General features: G+C 31.4%; 1 protein-coding gene across 2 annotated transcripts in view; it reads left to right on the top strand.

Moving 5' to 3' along the window:
* The window catches only part of LOC136990919 (putative ferric-chelate reductase 1 homolog), a 49,331-nt gene extending 27,414 nt beyond the window's left edge, over window positions 1–21,917 (top strand). For both annotated transcript variants that reach the window (XM_067289390.1, XM_067289389.1), the window contains exons 8-16: window positions 1,826–1,991; window positions 2,770–2,877; window positions 13,828–13,943; window positions 15,574–15,657; window positions 15,765–15,824; window positions 17,573–17,672; window positions 19,645–19,785; window positions 20,695–20,759; window positions 20,845–21,917. In XM_067289390.1, coding sequence (XP_067145491.1) covers window positions 1,826–1,991; window positions 2,770–2,877; window positions 13,828–13,943; window positions 15,574–15,657; window positions 15,765–15,824; window positions 17,573–17,672; window positions 19,645–19,785; window positions 20,695–20,759; window positions 20,845–20,937 — 933 coding nt within the window. In that variant the 3' untranslated portion in view covers window positions 20,938–21,917. The remainder of the gene's footprint in view (window positions 1–1,825; window positions 1,992–2,769; window positions 2,878–13,827; window positions 13,944–15,573; window positions 15,658–15,764; window positions 15,825–17,572; window positions 17,673–19,644; window positions 19,786–20,694; window positions 20,760–20,844) is intronic.
* The last annotated feature ends 614 nt before the right edge of the window (window positions 21,918–22,531 follow it).

Below are 22,531 nucleotides of genomic sequence, written 5' to 3'. Positions count from 1 at the left end.
ATTTTAAAAATATTTTTGATTAAATAACTGCCAAAAATTGTTTAAAAATCTCTAATTTATAGTTGCACAAATGATATGATATATAATAATTAGTAAAGTTCAAATTAGATAATCATTAAAATTTTTAATAGATGGTAAATTTATTCTTAAGACATATTAAAAATATGTTATCTATTTAGCATAGAATTAAATGCAATGTTTGATAATGAAATGAGCAGTCAAATTCAAGTCTCTTTGCTTCTCTTCCTATATTATCTAGAGCAGCATTTCTCAACTTGTGGTCTTCAATGATGGGATGAGTGGTCACAACAAGACTTAAATTAATAAAGATTAAAACTTTGTTCAATGATGATTCACCGTTAATAGTTCATTAATGAAGTTTCCATATGTATTCAAAACATGCTTTTAGATTTATATTGTAAATGACATAGTATGTTCAAAATGTTGGTAATACCCGAATAGGTTTAAAAAATTTAAGTCTACATAACTTAGTGGTCTGTAGAATATTTTCATACAGTTTTTAGATAGATGCATGCCAAAATATTTTTTTCGAAGGTGGTATTTACAGTATAAGAAATGGTCTACAGATAGAATAACTTTGAGAATTGCTGGTTTAGAGTACAGACAACATAACTAGTAAAATATATAATATACAAATATAATTACAGTATTTGATTTTAAAAAAGTATCTTTAAGATAGCTAACAATTTTTTCTCATAGTATGTTGATCAAAAGTCTTTCTTTTAGTTTTTACAGCATTCCTAGTGTAGCATCTGTAATTTCTTTTCTGACTTTTTTCTTCAGTTTGTGATGAGTATACACTGAGTATACACTTTCCTTAAGTAATCAGTTAAGAAACAATTTATTAAGTATTTATTCTTAGTAAATTAACATCATCAAACTTAGTTTCAGAACTGATTATCTTTATATTGGTGTATGGCATCAATTGGTGTATAATTACAGAAAATTACATTGACGGAGGCATATGCTGATAATTCGGTGAACGATTCTCCTACGAATGTAGAGATTTCCTTTTAACAGTTCGGTTGTGAGTTCCAGCTTTGTTCTCATAATGAAAGCCTTTTCACTTCTTTGAAACTTTGTCAGTCCTTATCTCATTTCTCTCCGTGGTAGATCTCGTAGTCCCTCCGGGTGAACAACCGACGACCGAAGACGAAAGAAAAAAAAGGTTCTGGCGCATAGTGCTCCTACCATTTATACCTCGCGCCATCCAAATCACGCGAGCTAGACGTAGTTCAATAGTCCAATCACGATCCGACAGAGTAGCCCCACGTGACACACACAGCGATGAACACAATTAACAGTAAACCTGATACGCGACAAATGGAATTAAATACCATAAACCAGGTACGCGATAATTGAGGTAAATTCCGATACGGAATTTCCGAACAAAAAATTTACTAGTGTCATAACACTACAACTGATAGTTCACTGAACAATAAAACATTTTTCAAATGCAATAGTTATTTGTGAAGACTTTGATTTTTTATTGGACCAACAAAAATTTTGTTTGTCCATAAATTCACTGACATAAAAATTTGCCTCCTTGGCATCAGTTGTAAGATTTGTTAAGCTTATATATAACTTGTGATATAACTGTTTAAACTCACAGAAATGGTTATTTGAATAAAGAACAAAATATTGTACAATTTGTATAATCTTTTGTTTTGCATATTTGTATTCTATGCTGAATAGAGGTTTGTATAATATGCTGTAAAATACTGTATTTTTATCAATGGTAACTAGAGCTTTTTGGTAATTATTTATATTTTAATGTTATTTTTAATCTTTTTTTTTCCAATAGATTTCTGGAATTGAAGTTGTTAGTGCCACACTTAAAGATGGTATTCTGAGCTGTAAATGGACAAGAGAAATAAGCTTGGTTGAAAATGGAATTTCTTTTGATCTGATGAATAATAAATATTACCTTCTTCTGGCTAATGGACCTTTGGACTCATTGTCACCAATTAGTTAGTTAAAATAATTTATTTTAAATTATCTATTAGTTTGAATAAATAATTAAAACTCAGACCTTTTGGTATTGGGTTTTTATCCTGAATAAACTAGAGTATGTTGACTCATGTAGATTCCTAGTTAAATATTAATAGTTTTTTTTAACTCTTTCTGAAAGTTATAAATTTCTAATTGTTTTATATTATTAATGTTATAATTATTGCTAACATGCATCTATTAGGACATGCTAATTATGATAAAATTAATGCCTGATAACAATATCTTGAATACAAAAAGTGGATTCTATTGTATATATATTCTTACTTAGCTAATACATTTTTAAAATGTTTTAGCTGTTTTTAAAATATCAAAAGTTTTAGATAAAATTGTTCCATTAGGGTCGATTTACACACGACAGTGATGTGCCGGCACAGTGACCGTTTGGTGCAGTAAGCATCGATAAATATCACACGTAGCCAATCAGAGTTTCATCTACGACATCTGATCCGTATTCTGTCAGTCATACAAGTGTCGTAGATGAAACTCTGATTGGCTATGTGTGATATTTATTGCTGCTTACTGCACCAAACGGTCACTGTGCCGGCACATCACTGTTGTGTGTAAATAGACCCTTAGATTTATGAATTTTCAAAGAATGAAAGTAGATTGTGTTATGCTTGTATATGCTATTGTAAAAGTAATTTCTATTAAAATGTATTTATTGTTAAAGTAGTTAAAGTAGTAATAATAATAATAATAATAATATAATATCATTATATATTTTATTTTAAATAGTAAAAAGACAACATGATTCTACTTTATATTCAAGTAGCAATGTAAATTTGACAAGTATTAGTAATATTACTGGAAGTAGCAGTTTTGCACCATTATTCAAAGCACATGGTGAGTTAAATATTTATTAAATACATATACATATTTATAATGTCTTTTTATCAATAGTAATAAATAAATCTTTAATTTTCAAATAAATCTATATATAAATAAATTATATTGACATAATTACATAACTAAACAATTAAAACATTAACAGTTTTATATTAGCAAGTATCTATTTTTGGTTTTAACAATACGAGTATAAGTTAATTTTTATTTTAGATTTATAAACAAACAATTGGAAACATTCTGTACTAATTATAATTGTATTTGTATATTAGTTAATATCATTTTTCTATCATTTACCTAATAACTATGGTAGAAATAAATGCCTACTTATATATTTTTTATAGCTTTATATAGCATATTATGCTAGCTTAATGGGATATCTGCATTTCTTGAGTACAAAAAGATATTTTCTTACTGTCATAGAGGATTCAAGCCATTTTTGTTTTTGTAGATATTTTATAGGTTATTTGTATAAGGGCATATCTGCTACTGGTAGTTAGGGTGTGCCACTCTATAGTGCACAAAGTCTGGAATGGTCAGTGCGGCAGAAGAATCTACCATCAAAGATCAATGGCATAATGGGAATGACAGCAAAGTAGGTGACATACTAGGGCACATTCTTGGCATCCAAAGTGAGATGTGGCCAGTCACTGTTGAAGAGATTGGAGCCTCACCACGTATCCTCCACCATAGTAAGCCATGAGAACTGCTACCACTAAAAGAATTAGTTATAGGGACAAGGTCGAGCCCTTTGCAAACTGTATCTCTAATGAATGCTACAGGGAAGAGGAGTCGTGTCCCGAGAATAGTAAGTTTGACTCTAATATTAGAGAATATGAAGAGGTCATCTTAACTCCACTTGGGAAGATGACATCGGAAATACCCAAACTGAAGACCAGGAATGTACTACTTAACATAGGAACTTGGAATGTTAGAACACTGTATGAACTGGGAAAACTTGATAATCTTATTCAAGAAATAAAGTCAATGTGGCTTGATGTTGTAGGTATTTGCAAAACAAGATGGACAGATTCAGGAAAACTTAACAAGAATGAATATACAATGATGTACTCAGGAGCAGTGTGTTGTGTCCGTAAAATAAACGATTACTGTTAACGTATATAAACAACTTTATTAAAATAGAACGTAATGGCGGGTAATACAGCGTAACGTTTGTGCCTCCAGGTCTAAGTGTTACAACAGCTAACGCACGACTGCCCGAAGACAAAGAAGCACGACAAAGACAAAGGTCAGAGGTGCGGGGTCGCCTAACTAGGTCAAGGGGCAATTCGGTGTGGGTTATCCTCTGGAGGTTTACATACATAACAATTCTCCCACGCTTAATAAAGTGTTTAAAATTTGTTCGTTTACAGATTTAGGCGTTGTACTGGCCTTCGTATTCGCGTTGATCGTCGAGGCTCCGATTCATTTGAGTTTGTCATCGTTCGGCTAGACTCTCCCTCCTCCTTCTCTAGGGGCTGTTCGGAAGTTGTTTTCGTCATTGTCTCCTTTTTGTTGGGTAAAGTCGTTACAGTTCCTTCGTCGTAGCTAATTGTGCTTGGGTGTGGACTAGCACTAGCTGGGGATGAGTCTCTACTGTTAGCTATGTCGTTACACTTGTCAATTTCCTTTTTGTTGACGTTGAATCTTATTTGAATAGGATTTGTCTGTTTGTTGATTTCACATGGGCGTAGTTGATCGTAATGCCTTTTAATTACATATCCATCGTCGAGTTCAATTAAGTAATATACACGACCTAGTCGTTCAACAACAATACCATATTTCCAAGGGCCGGACGTTGTGTAATTTCGGGATTGTACACGATTTCCCACACGATAAAATTTGTAGAATTTCGGTTGTTCGGTTACGTTCCTTTGGGAAGCTTGTGCCTGAGGTTTGAGCAGATCTAATTTTGTTCTTATTTTGTGTCCTAACAAGTTTTCTGCTGGACTTTTCCCGTTAGATAAGGGAGTCACTCTATACCGGAATAGTAGTTCGTGGAGCTTCTGATGTAGAGTACCACTTTCATACTTCATACATTTGAGGTGTGTTTTTAAGGTGTGACAGTATCTTTCAGCCTGGCCATTTGTGGCTGGGTGTCCTGGTGCAATTAAGTTTTGACGGATTCCGTTTCTCGAACAAAACTCTTGAAATTCTTGTGACTTAAAAATACTTGCATTATCACTTACTAAAATCTCAGGTAGACCAAATCGACCAAAGACTTCACGTAGAAAATGAATTGTGATGGATGTGTCTGGTGCTTTCTTTGTATAGAATATTTCTGGCCACTTTGATTTGGCATCAACAACAATAAAGAAATAGTGATTCATAAATGGTCCTGCATAATCGATGTGTATACGTTGCCAGTTTTTTGTAGGCGTTTCCCATTTGTGTATTGGGGCCTTTGTTGGGTTTTTCTTAATGTCACAGCATTCTTTGCAACTTTTAACCATATTCTCGATATCAGAGTCAATATTACGCCAGTAACAGTAATTTCGGGCTAGAGCCTTCATTCGAACGATTCCTACGTGTGTAGAGTGTAGCTCTTGCAGGACTGCTGGCTGTAAACTTCTTGGGACAATTACACGGTGTCCTCTAAACAGAATTCCGTTGTGTGTGGATATTTCTGGGTCGTACATATGGCCATTGACAATGTCATTTTTGATCTGTGATAGTTCCTTATCAATTGATGATTCTCTTCGAATGTCCTTGGCGGTGATAGTTGCAGTTGAGATATGTTTAACAACGGTGTCGTGATAAGTATCATCGTGGTCTTCTGCCTGGGCTTCTTTTCTTGTTATACAACGTAACGTTTGTGCCTCCAGGTCTAAGTGTTACAACAGCTAACGCACGACTGCCCGAAGACAAAGAAGCACGACAAAGACAAAGGTCAGAGGTGCGGGGTCGCCTAACTAGGTCAAGGGGCAATTCGGTGTGGGTTATCCTCTGGAGGTTTACATACGTAACACAGTGGCACATGTAAATGGAGTAGCTATCATAATGAAGAATAGTATAGCAAGATCAATAAAGGGCTTCACTGCAGTCAACGAGAGAATCATTGCAGTAAAGATAGCTGCTCAACCTTTAGACATCCTCCTAATCCAGGTTTATGCTCCCACAACTGGCCTATGGTGATGTTGAAATATTCTATGAAAATCTGAAGGAATCTATGGAAATGACAAAATCAAATGATATCATCATAGTTATGGGTGATTTTAACGCAAAAGTGGGCAATGAGAAGATATCGGAATGCATGGGCCAATATGGACTTGGTAAGAAAAATAAAAGAGAAGATAGACTCATCCAATTTTGCGAGGAAAATAACTTGATAATCACCAACACCCTGTTTAAACATCCAGCATGAAGAGTGACACATGGAAAAGTCCAGGTGACATATGCAGGAATCAAATAGAATTCATTTTGATAAAGGAAAAATTCAGAAATATTATAAAACAAGCCAAGTTATATCCTGGAGCAGATATTAATTCTGACCATAATCCAGTTGTAGTGAAAGCAAAAATTAAACTAAAAATTAAGCAAAAGTCAGTATCAAAGAAGTTAAATTCAGCAATATTAAAGGAAGAGAACATAAAAGTAAAATTTAATGAAGAGTTTAATAGGGAGATCAATAACAATAAAATAAATAAAGAATATAATCAATCAATAGAGGATATCAATGAAGCATGGAATGCCTTTAAGGAATGTATAAGTAGAGCTGCTAATAATAACTTCCCAGAAGAATTAGGAAAATTAGAAACCTTGGATGACTGATGAAATTCTAAATATGATGGGGAATAGGAAAAGTTTGAAAAATAAATCAGGTTATAAGAATTTAACAAGATCTATAATCTTGTTAAGGAAATTGGAAGAAGGATTGGAATTGCAAGGACTGCGTTTACAAACATGAAACAAGTGTTGACTTCAAGGGAGATTAGTATACAAACAAGAGTTAGGTTGGCAAAATGTTATGTTTGGTTTGTTTGGTTGATCCTGCTTTATGGAGCAGAGAGTTGGACGATGAATGCAAATAATGAAAAAAAATTAAAGGCATTTGAAATGTGGATGATTTGAAGAATGCCGAAAGTTTCTTGGAAGGCAAGAAGAACAAATGAAGATATCCTGGCAATTGCAAATCAGAAAAGAACCTTACTAGAAGTAGTAAGGAAAAGAAAAGTGAATTATCTGGGGCATGTACTGTGACACCAAAGCCTACAAAAACTATTACTAGAGGGAATGATTGTAGGGCAAATAGGTAGGGGTAGGCCAAGAATGAACTGGTTTAACATCATCAGGAATTGGACATACTTAACCCTTTCCCTGCCGTTTGCCACGCCCCCTTATTTTGTAAAACGGCCAAGGTCAAAATAGGTAAATCAGGCAATATTATTTTAAAAATTCACCAAAAATTAAATTATTATTTGATTCATATGAAAAAAATCACATATATTTATCAATATAGTTAGTTTTAAATACGACATTTTTCAATAAAGTTTGTTTGAAAAATTTATGAGAAAAAAAAAATAATATATGATAATTGACATTCAAACTTGAAAATTTGTTACTTTTTGTCAAAATTAACATTGTCTGGTTACTTTATTCTTATTGTCACTGAGCCAGAATGACGTAGAATATTGTTCTGTACAATTTGATATTACATTTATGCACGTACGTTTATTCGTTGTGAAATTATCGCACATTATATCAAACATTTGTTTGAAATCTGAACTTTATTCTGCTTTCATCTAACATAATTAACTAATATACTTTATTCATTTCATATCAAACAAGACTATATATTTTTGTAATAAACATATGATTACCAATAGCAATAGATGTAACATTTGCTAATATTTTAGATTTAAAAAAAATTAAAAATTAAAAATTAAAAAAAATATATAAAATATCAGAACTGAAGGTCATAACTTAAATATTTACGATATATTAACATATTATAGCTGAATAAACTTATTATAGCATAAATCAACTTATTATAGTAATATTATTGCATGAATATGCTAAAAATAAAATAAAAAATTATCAGAAAATGAAAAATTAAGAAAAAATAACCGATAATTAAAATTTTTTAAGTCGACAAAACACCACCTGGACAAAAATATGTAGAATGAACGATAAACAAGACGATGCCGTCAAGTGCTGACATCTGTTGTCGATAAATTTTATAAAAATCGATTGTTAACAGGGTAACGATCAATCGGTACCCTGGCCGTTTTGCTAAACGAATAGGGTAACGATAGATCGGTACCCTGGCCGGGAAAGGGTTAACATATGAAGAGTGCTCAAGAGAAGCACAAGATAGATCATGGTGGCATGGTGTCTTCCCCTGTCAGGAGGTTGACAACCTCCTGACAGGAGAAGACACCTAAAGAAGATAGAAGGGCATGGTTCTCCCTTTATTATCTATACTGATCTGCTGATTAAGCTTATCATTACAGAAGGAAATTGAGCCAGCTATATAATCTATGTTCACTAATGCTCTGTACAATTTATAGTAAATAGTCTTAAATATTGCCAGTCATTAAGATAAGTCGCTCACAAAACCAAAAATCCAGCAAGGAAAACTTAAGAATTTAATGATAAACAAATGTTTTCAGTTGTTTTGAGCAACTATCCAGGTTACATAGAATGTTTGGGAATGGAACATGAAATGGAATGCTATTTGTGTTTACAAGTTTTCCAGTTTTGTGTTTTTAAAGTTATTAAGATGTTTCATGTAGTTTAAATTCAGCCAATGTAGAGAACATTCTGTCTGGTTTGAATATACCCATTTGTGATGACTCTTTAATGTTAATTTAACTTAGAACGTAGAAGCAATTTAACAGCCTTTCTCAGGCTATGTTAAACAGCCTTTGTCATTCTTTCAAAGAATATGTTATTCTTTGAAAGCCTGAAGAAGGCTGTTTAACATAGCTGAAAATGTTTGTGAACAAATTGGATGTTGATTTTAAAGGTGTTTGCATTATATTACTACATGTATAACTACTAAACATTTAAGACAGATAAGCTAACTTAGAATATGAATGCACCAATTGAATCATGCTAAATTAGATTGAATTTACATACACATGTATGCAAAACTTAAGAATGGACGACATTTGTATATGAATAGAGAGTTGTAGATGAATGCAGACAGGTATGGCAAGAACTGTATTACTTGACATGTAATGTTGAGTAATATACAGCAACCTAGGACTACAAATCAAGACAATAAAAGTAAGTCTTAAAGGTACAGTACATACAGCAGTTGGACATAAGTAGAGAATGGATAGAAAGTGCTTACCAATACCCAGACAGAGAGACCTGTCTGTATGGAATATATCTATGTCAAACTCTGATGCAGCACTCATAGTGTCATGGTAAGCTTGTCACTGAGTAACTCAGTAATTTTTTTTTTTTCTAGCTATCACTGCTAGCAATTTTGTTATCCTTAATTTTGGACACGTGTATAATCTTAAGAATTGCTTTACGTGCCTGTAAACAAAATGAGATGTTCTCATTTAGTATGAGGATTGTATGCAGTATATATGGAGATTACTAAGGTTATATGCAAATTTTAAATCCATATGGAAAAAATCTAATGTGGCATGATTTGAATGGTAATGATGTACACAGCATTCAGGATTTGCAGATTTTAACTCATTCCAAACTATTCTTTTTCCGATGATTTTTGTAACTTAATTTTGAAAGCATTTCAATAAGTAAAATGTATAGATAAAAGGGTTAGTTAATTAGTATTAAGACGAGGAAAGGTAATATTCCATAAACCAGCAGCGCCGCTAGCTGTTTGAGCACCCGTGTGCAATACCGATTATGCCGCCCCCATTTAACTATGACTACCTACGCCGAGCTTGCCAGCAATACCAATTTGCCGCCCCCTGGATGTGCCGCGTGCGGTGCACGCCTTTTACACCCGCTTACGGTGGGCCTGTCATAAACAATACAACCAAAAAAGTCTGAAACTTGATTTGACATATTCATTTCAAATGAATGCTTTGCCCCTTCATTCCTTATCATTACTAATTATACAGATGCTGCATTTAGAGGGTACATGGAAATTGCAACATCTGTATAATGAATAGCATTGAAGAACATGGGGAAAATAACTCTATTTGAAATATATTTTGGCAAATTAGAATCAAAAGGAAGATTTGGAACTTTGTTTTTTATTTATGGAATATTATCTTGTTTAATCTTAAATACAATTTAATGACGAAATTCCCGTACAGAACTTGTAAGTATAAAAATATATCATCGAATACGTAAATTATATTTTTAAAATGTAAGTACCGTGCTCTACAATTTTATTTAATGATGTCGGTAAACTGTTTTTGAGTGTTAATCTATAAAATTTTAATTTTTTACAATTAATTTAAAATATTCAAATACATAATTTTAGATTTTCTTTTTAAATATAAATCTTAATAAAATTTTGTTTATTTTTTAAGGAATGATGTGGTTATGTGTTGTTGGTCTTCTATTTGTGACATGTTTATAGTGAATTATCATTATACAACTCACAATAAATTACGGACAGTTTGGTCTCTGAAAATAATCTCTCAGCTTTATTAAATATATAATCATTTAGATCAGATCTGTTGCATTTAACCTTTTAAACATAGTAATTAATATATTCATCATTTTTATATTTAAAGTTTGTATCTCTAGACTCAAAAATGTATGTACTGTATGTAATTTTGTTTAGTAATGTTAATAAATATATGTTATGATTTTCGTTTGTATGTTTGTCTATATTTATATTGATATTTTCTTCGAAGCTAAAATTTTTTTATTTAACACAAAATATTAATTTTTACGATATTTAGTTTTAATTAAATAGATAATTTATGGTAATGTTACCTTAGGTGCCAAGATGGTGGGTTGTCTCAGATTCCAGCAAGGAAACAGTGGGACGCACGTTCTAACCTAACCTAACCTATTCTAATAATTTGATTGCTAATAATTATGGTAAGTTATTAGAATAGATTAGGTTAGGTTAGAACGTGCGTCCCACTGTTTCCTTGCTGGAATTAGAGATGAGCCGCCATCTTGGCACCTAAGGTAACATTAACCGAAATGGGTTATAAAAAATAACTATGTTCTAACAGGAATGAAAATTAAATAAATTCTGTTTTACATATTTTAATACTTAGCCCTTCGGCATTTACAGTTTTTTTGTTTTTCTGAAAATTCAAGATAAAACATACTAGAAATTTGGTAGAATTTTTCATTTTGATCTCCAAAAAAAGCAGAGATGCTATGCAAATAAAGATTCTAGGTAGTACAGTAATATAGTTGGAGATAAATAACTTAGAATGGTTAATGTTACCTTAGGTGCCAAGATGGTGGGTCGTCTCAGATTCCAGCAAGGAAACAGTGGGACGCACGTTCTAACCTAACCTAACCTATTCTAATAAATTACCAAAATTATTAGCAATCAAATTATTAGAATAGGTTAGGTTAGGTTAGAACGTGCGTCCCACTGTTTCCTTGCTGGAATCTGAGACGAGCCACCATCTTGGCACCTAAGGTAACATTAACCCACATTTCTATAGTAACAATGTTCTGATCTTTTAGGTATTCCTGATGATGGATCTAAGCCCAAATGCTCTGTAACTTCTGTTTTAATGTCCTTTAATTTTAAACTCTATTAAAGCAATATTTTCCATTTTTTTTTTAAATATTAGTCATTTTTACATGACATAAAACAATTATTGCCAATAGTCACTAAAAATTATGAAACAGCATTTTAATCTTTTAGATGTTTTCAGTCATACACAATTTTTATGTGTTAACTGTCGTCTTGTGTACCGGGAATTTTCAGGTTGAAGAGGCTGTATTGGACCATACACAATATATTTAAATTTGATTCTGCACACATTATTGTTTAAGATATTTGTAAATTTAGAAAATTATAAACATCACGAAGGAAAATTAAATAACAAAATCAAATTTATACATGTACAGATATCAAAGACGTCTTGAAAGGAAACATCAAAGTCGCTACTATTTCATCTATTATTTTTACAAAATTATATCTTTAACTTGGTACAAAAACAATAAAGGATTTTTCTGTTAGAAATATTCTAGTATTACATCAAATGAAGAGTTATTAAGCTATGAATGTAAACATGTAGGCCTATAAACTTGGTTTTTAAATCTAAGCCAAATGATTCCTGATGTAATCCAATATCTCTTAATTACATAACAACAACAACAACAACAGTAAAAAATCAAATTTCAGGAAAATGTTTTTGTTCAGAAATTATCAGAATTAATTTCAGAATAAATAATTTTTATTTTATTTTACTGTTATATGTCAAATTATATACATTAGCGAGGTTGAGGCCGAAGTTTTAAACGCGAAAACGTGTACGTTGGATGTTTGGCGCCGCTTTCCCGTAAGCCTAGAAGTTTGACACCGGTAAATAAACAACAACTAACCCGTTATATATAAAGACCAACAACTGCCGAATTATTCGGCAGTTGTTGGTCTTTGACACCGGTGTTTGGAATGTCGAGCACGATTCCGCCGATTTTCCAAACGCCACTGTCAAACTTGTAGGCTTACGGGAAAGCGGCGCCGAACGTCCAACATACAGGTTATCGTGTTTAAAACCTCGACTTTGCTATTATTGTTTTATTAATGTCTTGTATTAGTAACAATAGTTTTAAAAAATCAAATATTTTCAATGATTTCATCTTCGACATCTTCAAGAACAGATAATCTAGATCATTTTCAGATTATGAAATTGTAAGATGAAGGTGATCCGATACAAGAATTGTAAACTTTCCGACAAAATAGTTTGATTTCTTTATTAAAACAATTGTTTTATTAATATCGTTTACGTCGTGATTTTAAATGTTTAAAAATTTTCAGACTTTAACTGTACAATTTATTAATAATGCAATCGGAAATTTGTTTGTGTTCTTAAGAAATTACTTAGAATGCAAGACAGTTCCACAGAAAATAATGTGTACGTTACACCAAATCTGGAAATGTTGCTCATTTTGTGAAATACAAAAAAAAAATTTCTGCCTATTTCACGAAATTAGCAACATTCCCAGATTTGGTGGCATAACGTAAATAAATATAAATTACATTATATCTTTGAAAAAGTAAAGTAAACATCAAGATATCTTATTTAATTTTTTTATAAACCATCTGAAAATTTGAAATATTTGAGGACACTTAACAGAGAGCATCAGATAAGTTACTCTTCTATGTTCACGATTTTATTTCCTATGTTTTATATATAGTAGGAAGCGAGCAGTCCATTTAAATGAGTGTCATGCAGGTGGCACTTTTACAGCAGAAGTCTGCAGTTCTAAAGAAGATTTAGAAGTGTATATCTTTAATCTTACGGCACATCACTGCCCATTGTATATGGCGAAAGGCTTTCCTCACTACGATAGTGTTGAGATTTGTTGAAATTGTGGTACGGTTAAAAAAAGAGTAGAGGAAGATTACACGGAAAATATATACGAATCGACAAAACCTGTTTCTCATAAAGGTGCACTGTTTCATTGAAGTATGGTGATTAAATATTTTTCATCTAAATATTTAATCACCATACAGTGAATACAGTTTTCACTGTAATGCAATTTATGAGATCAAGGAGATAATTGAAACTTTGGGTAAAGAGCATGATGTAGCAATTGTGAAATATATTAAAAGTTAATAAACGCTTAGTTAAATAAAATGATAAACAAACAGCTTTTTAAACAGAATCAGTTAATTTGCAATCATCATAGATTCACATTGCATCAAGATCAATAATAAAAACATAGTTTAGAATATTGTATAATTATAATGTTGTATTGTAATTTAAAATTAGATATTGAATTGATTTTTTAAATGTGAACATGTATATGTATATGTAATAAAATTTTAATAAATTTTAAAATTTCATATTTATCAAAATAATATTGTAGGAAGTCTAATGATAATAGCCTGGGCTGGATTAGTCAGTATTGGTATTCTTTTGGCAAGACATTATAAAGATGCCTGGGATGAAAAAACACTGTGTAACGTGAAGATTTGGTTTGCAGTAAGCAGAACATTTTTATATTTTTATTAGAAAATTACATTGATATATTTTATTTATGTAGATCAAAATATAAATTTATATAATAATTATGCAAGTGAAGTCTAATAAAATTTAACTATAAAAACATTTAAAAATTACCAAACAAATAATTTTACATTTATTAGTTGTTTTTTTGTGGTCTCAGACCAATTCAATGCAGGTTAATTGGGCATATTCGATTCAAAACCGGGTTAATTTGACACAAGTATTATAAAAAGTCATAAGAATTGACTTTTCTCTGAATAATTGAATGTTTTTGTAATGTAATTTTTTGACCATTTAATGATTTTTCATACTGCTGAAAAAATAAGAAAGTATTTGATCTGATTGATCTATAGCAGACATTTCGTTACGAGCAATTATTTATTGTGATGTTGTCACAATGCCGGGCTGAAATTTTTAATTTATTTATTTGCAATTTATTTAATTTCAAATATATGCTTTTCACATCAAATTAGTAGTGGCTTGCCCCTGTACATAATACTTTTCCTTTAACAATGGAGTGATGCCGGTCATCTATTTAACACTTTTTGGGAGAAAATTTTTGAATTGAAATAACGCAACTTTTGGTTTACGTTAGAAGTTTGTGTTTAGTTAATCGGGGCCTCTTACCCGAAAGGTTTCCGGTCTCGTCTTTCGTCTGTCTAACTCCATTCTCGAGATAAGGAAAGACAGATGGACGGACGACGGTGGGAATTTACAATTTTACAATTTTTTCAAATTTTGCAGCACAATAATGACCTATAATTATGTCTGGTTTACAGTACGAGTTATCAAGTTAGCTTGTTGATCTATTCAAAAAATTTATATATTGTTTATGCTTCTTCTTAATGAAAAAAGAAGCATGTGCCAGCTTATTGGAACAAAGTAATGATATAATGTTAAAAATCTCTTTAGTTTTATTTTCATAATTAAATGACTCTATTATGAATTAACAAGACTGAAATATTATAAAATAGCGATAAAAATTAAGCAAAATATGTCGATTTACGTATTTTTAAATACAAAAATGATTAGAAGTTTTTACTTAGCTTGTATTATTTTCTTACATTTTTAATTTAATTTTTCTTCTGTACAGGTACTCCTCACTTTACGACCGAGTTCCGTTCCGACGACTACGTCGTTAAGCGAATTGGTCGATAAGCGAGGAGCTTGCGTTATAAAATTATACAAATTATGCAACAAACTTCAAATTTATTCATCAAAAGACTATTATAGTACGCTATTAGCCTATTATCGTACTATAAGACTATTATAGTATGCTTAGTGCGCATGTCACCATTCGCCACTGATTGACACTCGAGCCGAGAAAGGGGATTCCCCGAATTGCAGGTCGAAACTCGATTGGTCGTAAGTGCGAGTGGTCGTTAAGCAGATAGGTCGTAAAGTGAGGGGTACCTGTATTTTACAAGTCTACTTACTTTTTTAGAAAAAATTTACAATAGTTTCATCATTTATCCAAATCATTTAAATGTTCTCAATGTTTTTCATTTCTAAACTGAGTTTTATTAAATACAATATATTCATTAAAAATTGTAAATACTGTTTTATTTTTATGGCATGCTAATATTACTGTTTTGTTTCTTTTTAGTTTCATAGAGCTTTTATGGTTACTGCTGTTCTGATGATTGTAACTGCTTTTATATTGGTATTTGTGTATCTTAAACAATGGACTGTAAGTATTTATAATCATCATTATTAATAGATCAAAATTGTTATTATTATTATTGTAATATTAAGTATTCTATTAAATAAATTTATATATTAAAACTGTTTTTTTAGAATAAGGCAACAACACATGCAATTCTTGGTTGTGTAGCTACAGGATTTGCTATTTTACAGGTAATAAAATTTGCATTTTTTTATAATTATTGTAAATCCTGTAATAAAATGTAAAAAATTCAGCTCTCTTTCTGAAATTTTTGTATTCTCAATAGATTAATAAAAAAAAATTACATTAAGTAACTATTAATTTTCAGATTGTGATACACTATATTATTGGAATTACACCATATTTCATAAACAAAGTGTTATGTATTTGTTATGTATGTAAACCTCCAGGGGATAACCCACACCAGAATTGCTCCTTGATCTAGTTAGGCGACTCCGCACCTCTGACCTTTGTCTTTGTCGTGTTCCTTTGTCTTCACACAGTCGTGTGTTAGCTGTAGTAACACTTAGACCTGGAGGCACAAACGTTACGTTGTATTATCACACGGTTACATTCCTATTATAATAAAGTTATTTATATACGTTAACCGTAATTGTTTATTTTACGGACACAATACAAAGCATTTTTTTAATGCTTAAAAATTTAATATTTAAAGATTTATTGACAATATTTTGTCTAAATCCACTTAGTTTTTTCTGGAATTTCAAAGGTGTTAAGTTTTAATGAAGACAAATGTTTTCAGCCTTATTCAAGTGGCCTTCTTCAGGCTACATTCAATGAGACCTTTCTAAAATCAAACATTATACATTTGGAATACTGGATTTAAAATTTGAATTCAATTCTAAACATAAATGAAAGAGAGCGGATCTGGAATGCGATACATATGTGGATGTAAAATAAAAACTAAAAATAAAGTTAGAAAGTAAAATAAAATAACTAAACAGAGATGACAGCAAAATATATATATCTTACTTTTAAACATATTATTACTTAGTGATAATCATATATAATATTGATTGTTTTTTTTCGTGCCTTTGAAAATCTTTAGTAACTCAAGTCCCTTCAAATCTACTGTACAGTTGGTGGAATGTATAGGGTGTATCTAATAAAATTTAACTGCTACATCCAGGCCAGAGGCATAGATAGCTAGTGCTGTGGTTGGTTTTCATTTTTTGACAGTACACTCATACTCATTTTTTTAGCACGTCCAGTATCAAACAGTTACTGGCCCCTATATATTCCAAAGCCTTATCATATCTGTGGTGTTTAATGGGATTCTATATAACCCAAGATTTTTATTCTTGACATCCTACTGTTATCTGTTGAAGTTTGTGTACAGTCAGGTTTCTGCAAAAGCATATTGTCAGGTTAGGGTAAATTCTATTTCTCTGTAGATACCAGTGAAGTTTCTGCTATAGCTAACTATTTGAGTGTATGTATGTTTATCTCTTGGTAACTTTGGCTATTGAGTGTGGACATTGCAGATGTAACTGGTGAGTTGCAAGAGCTTCCATGAGTATCCATGTTATATCACTATACATTTGATGCAATTAAATTCCTTTACTGTGTTCAGGACGTTAGAGCAGTGGGTGATGGCTATTTTGACGAGTGATTAGAAGACCAAGAGCTTGACGGTATAGAAAGAAGGACACATCACCACCAACATTTACTGTAAATTGAAATGCCATTCTTTCTTCATTTCGGCAACCTCCTATGATCTGTACTGTACATCTTCTGTATTCGTGTTTATCCAAAATTAATCCACAAAACTAGGGAGGTTTAAACAGAACAACCTGTATTTGAACAAAAAATTATAATACAAATAAATTATTTTATATATATTACATAAATGATTATTAATGTTTATGTATTTATTGGATTTATTTAAATGATATTAAAAATAATAATATATACTTAGCCTATTGGAGCACTTTTCCGTCCAGGACCAACAGATTCCAAACGTCCAATTTTTAATTGGTTGCATTGGATGGGTGGAAATGCTGGATTTATATCAGCAAGTAAGTATAGCATTAATTTTAATAATGCATGGTGTCTGCTCAAAGGTACCCAATTTGATTTGACTATAGAAAATTAACTGTTAAAGATATAAGTTCATCAAAGGTTTTATATGAGAGAAAAACTCATCAAATTTCATCAAAAAAATCACATCTCTGTGTGCTCTAGCAGTTACAGTGATAATGTTGAGATGGTAGGCAACTTCCTGCTATGTATGCTGCAGCATTTGAGGATGCTGTGATGATGCACTCCTGAAGGTCTCTGACTGAAGTTACATAAACCATAATTTTCATATAACCCCACAAAAAGAAAATTAAGGGAGGTCACACTATCAAGCATGACTTGCACTTTCTCCTGTAGCAAAACCATGGACAATAATGCTTAGGATTTGACTTCTGCACCATCTTGCAGCACATAAAATCTCTATAAAACTTGATGAGTTTTGTGGTCTGAAGACCACGTGTTCTGTTGCATAACCGGCTCATAACCAGCCCCTTAGGTGGTTCACGTAGTAAAGGAGGGATGGGCCCTCATAGTGTAAAAGTTTCCCGTTTGTTGTTGTAAAAGTTAATGGGAGAAGGAGAGATATGTGGTCTGAAGATCATGTGTTCTATTGTGTAACCAACTCCTTGGGTGGGTTACAGGGTAAAGAAGGGTTATGCATTCTTGATGACAACCGAAAAACCCAGGTCAAGGAGGAAGAGAGGGAGATCGCACATGCTCAAAGGAAGAAGAGGGATTTTTTCAAAAGAAAGAAAGGGAGTGAGGACGTGTAGACGATAGAGTCGCGAGATTATTTTTTTTTTGCGTGTTGTTTCCTTCGTTTTTGTGTCTGTTTAAGCGGAGGGACAGAGTAGTGATTGGAAGAACTAAAATAAACCTTAAGTTCCTTGCATTGGAGTCATAAAGTGTGTGATTTTATTTCTGTTTCTTTTTGTTTTGTTCCTGCACGGGAAATACTCTCAAGATCGAGTACTTCCTCACAGTTTCCTAATATATGCCAATTGCTTTTATATATCTTAAATCATTCATTTTTTATGTCAAATTAAAATCAGGTACTTTCAAACAGAATATATACCCTGTATATATAGCCTATACATACTATGTTGCATGTAACATTTATTGGTACTGCATTCATTAACCATTTTAAAAAAATTGATTCTACAATTGAATTTCAAAACATTTGTGTGATGTATCTAAGGAGCATTATTTATATTTGCATTAAAAAAAATCAAAATTTTAACCACATTAATTTATTCATTTCAATACATTATTTGAATAACTTGGTGTATTATTATTTTATATTAAATATGTTTGTGCATTATTATCATAATTGTGAAATATTTTTACAATATTTCAGAAAATTAATCTAGTTAAAACTAGTTTGTATTAAATGGTTTTAGCATTATATGCAAGTACTGTATTTTCTGGCCTATAAGATGACTTTTTAACCCAGGAAAATCTTCGCAAAAGTCGGGGGTCGTCTTATACGCCAGAAAGTACGGTATATTAAAATCAGAATATATAAAGAACGCAGTTAATCAAACTTTATAAATACCAATTAAAATATTAATTTATATAAAAGTTAAATCATTCATAAATACAGTCGAGTCTGCATAAGTCGTCACTCGGATAACTCGACACCGTAGGTTAATTAGTCAGTTTTCTGTGATCCCGGCCGACTTACGTAGGCATTAATGTTATTAATGTTAAAAATCTTGGTTTACTCGACATCGTTTAACTCGTCACCACCGGATAAATCATGTCAAGTAAACCGAGTTTTTTAACATTAATAACATTAATGCCTACGTAAGTCGGCCGGGACCACAAAAAATCGACTACGTAACCGATGAGCGTCGAGTTATCCGGGCGACGACTTACGCGGACTCGACCGTATTTTATTATTTAACGGTTTAGAATGCTATAAAATTATATTAACAGTTATAATTAAAGTATACAATTTTTATGTTTCAGTTATAACCATATTTTTTTCAACTGACTTACTGCCTGAAAAAGTTCAAAATACATTTACATGGGTTTTTGCAATTTTTGTGATATATCATGTTCTGTTCCAAATCTTAATTCAAATATATGTTTTCCAATTAGAGAAAAGAAGTAAGTAATTTTATATAATGATTTATTTGAAAAATCATCTAAATTATAAAATTTTAATATTATATTGCATTACGGACGAGACTGAGAGTCAGACTGTTTTTAAAAATTGCTTATTTATTTATCTTATTAAACATTTTATAATTCTCTAATCCATGTATATCAAAACACTGTTATTAAAGAGATTTCAGTTAAAACTCAATTTAACTTAAGAGGAAAGAGCATAGTTTACTGAACTACTGTATTTTTGTGTGTATAACTCTTGGATTATCTATGTTTAAAAGTTATTTTGAAAGAATGCAAATTATATGCCAATTTTAAATTGCAATCACAGACTTGTATCTATACAGTAATTGCTGCTTCCGTAGGTACTCTAGTATATGGTAGGAAGGATTATACAAAGATTTCATTTTTTGTTCTGGTAGTTTTCTGGTATAGCTGCCCTGTATATGCTTGAAAATATGGTAAATATTTTCATTTTATCTATTGACCAATTAAATATTTAGTTTACTGTGAATGGTGTGGTATTCTTTCCTCCTTTTAAGGACTATCGGTGACCAAGCGGATAAAAAAACCGCCGGCGGTTTGTCGGTAATTCCGCCGAACTGGTCTTCGGATCTAACCTAACGAAAGACTACGTTATTACGTCGGATCCGAAGACGGAAGTGTGAAAACTCTAAAAACAATTATATTTCGGTTATTAAAAAATTACCTGGCTCGTTAATTTATGTCGAGATTCTACGTACTCCGAGTATCGCAATATACCCTAATTGTCTGAATTAGATAATGTAATTTTAAATAATAAAATTTATTAAATAAAAATTAATTATTTGTTGTTATAATAAAATTAATACATTTAATCTTTAATGCATTCTATGTAATAATTTTACTTTAATTTTGATATTTAAACAGAGAAAACTGAGATTAACATGATAGAACTAAGTGCTGAAAAAGTAGAGAAATCCAAGAAGTTATTGGTAAAATTATTATAAATGCCTATAAATATAATTAACAATTACTTAATATTTAATTAAAATTTTAAATGCAATAATTTCTTTACAGGATTTTACGTTCAAAGAAAAATTACTCGCAATATACGTCATTCCCGTAATAATTCTCATAATTACGCTCGTATGTCTTATTTGTGTTCAATGAACTTGGCTAGTAAAATAATATAAAATGAAAAAATATTTATTTCACATGCTGAATTTGAATGCTTAACGATTCAAATTTAAAAATGTATTTTAAAATAACTACTTATTATAGAATATATTGAACTATATTTTACAAAAGTCTTCTAGAATATTTTATTCGGGGTATATAAGTCATACCGAACATTTTTGGATTTGAATAAATCCAAGTTCAAAAATAAAACAAGAAATGTTACAAAGAATTGATTAAAATCCAAAAATATTTGGGAAAATTCATAACATATTACTCTGAATGAGACATTTCAAAAGTCACAATTCTTTTAGAATGTTATTTAGAATTTATGCTGTATAAAATACAAGAAATATATAAAATATCTTTTATTCGGCAAGGTTAAATATATGAAATTTTAACTGATGTTTAATTTATTTTTAACAAAAATTCTGTGGTGATTTATCATTTCTCAATGCTGCTGTCCTGTTTTTCTTTCATGACAGAAAAAGCTAAGTATTTTAAACATATAGAGTATATACATCCTAAAATTAAGTTTTATGTATATATATTGGCTTACTTTTCCGTCCTGTGGGCACTAAGAAAATCTTTTTAATCACATCCGTCATGGGTTTAGCCAGGCTCAAAATGGGGCAGCCGCGGAGCAGTGCCGTCTTTAGAACATAAGGGGCCCTGGCCCATAGGCCCTCCCCTAAAGACGGCACTGCCGTGGAGGGGGTTCAACGTATTTAAGGAAATTCCAGGGTTTTTCAACTATTCTGATTCATATCCTGGGATCCCACAGTTGAGGCCTTAATGGCCTTAAATTTTATGTCATAAACATGATAATGAAAAGGCAGTTAATCATATATTCGTTAATTGAATTTGGAGTTTGTTTAGGATTCATAAATCGTGGCTAAACTCAAAATCTAGATGCCGAAATTATAATATAGTTGTTCCTAATCGGTTTTGTCTATTCTTTAAAGTAATCTTTAAACGTATCTCATTTAATTGACATCGAAGACAGCCTATATTTTGTAATATATATATATATATATATATATATATATTTTGTATAAATTTCACAAATACAATACAAAATATTTTAATTTATGAAACGCTTATTATACTCATTATAATTTAAAATTTCATAATGCTGTATTATCATTGCTGAATAGGAGATATTTCTTATTCATATATATTGCTATATCCTTCTTAATACAATGTTACTTTGAAGGAGCAGTTAAAATTTGTATGAATGTATTTAAATAGTAACTGTTAATGTATTACTTTTTATAATTGAATATTGTTATTTGTTATTATATAGCATCAAAGAGAGTTTTCCTATATATAAAATTTTCCAATTAAATATGTGGCGAAAATGTATTGATTTCTAAATAATTTGTTATTTAAGACAGTAGAGTAGCGAGGGGGGTGTATCATGCACCGGGCGCCACTCTCAGAGGGGTGCCCAAATGGTCTCCAAGACAAACTATGCGTGTTTCTGAAGGGGGAAGAGGGGTGTCAATAAAGTGTCGGGTGCCAGTTACGCCCCGGGCGCCAGTTACGTTCGCTACGTCGCCGTAGAAGTTTAATATCCGTGGGAACA

This window comes from Centruroides vittatus, unplaced genomic scaffold (genome assembly GCF_030686945.1).
Source record: "Centruroides vittatus isolate TY-2023 unplaced genomic scaffold, ASM3068694v2 contig_1381, whole genome shotgun sequence".
Lineage (NCBI taxonomy): Eukaryota > Metazoa > Arthropoda > Arachnida > Scorpiones > Buthidae > Centruroides > Centruroides vittatus.
The sequence above is the reverse complement of the archived record's forward strand: the minus strand, read 5'-3'. Positions and strand labels throughout refer to the sequence as shown.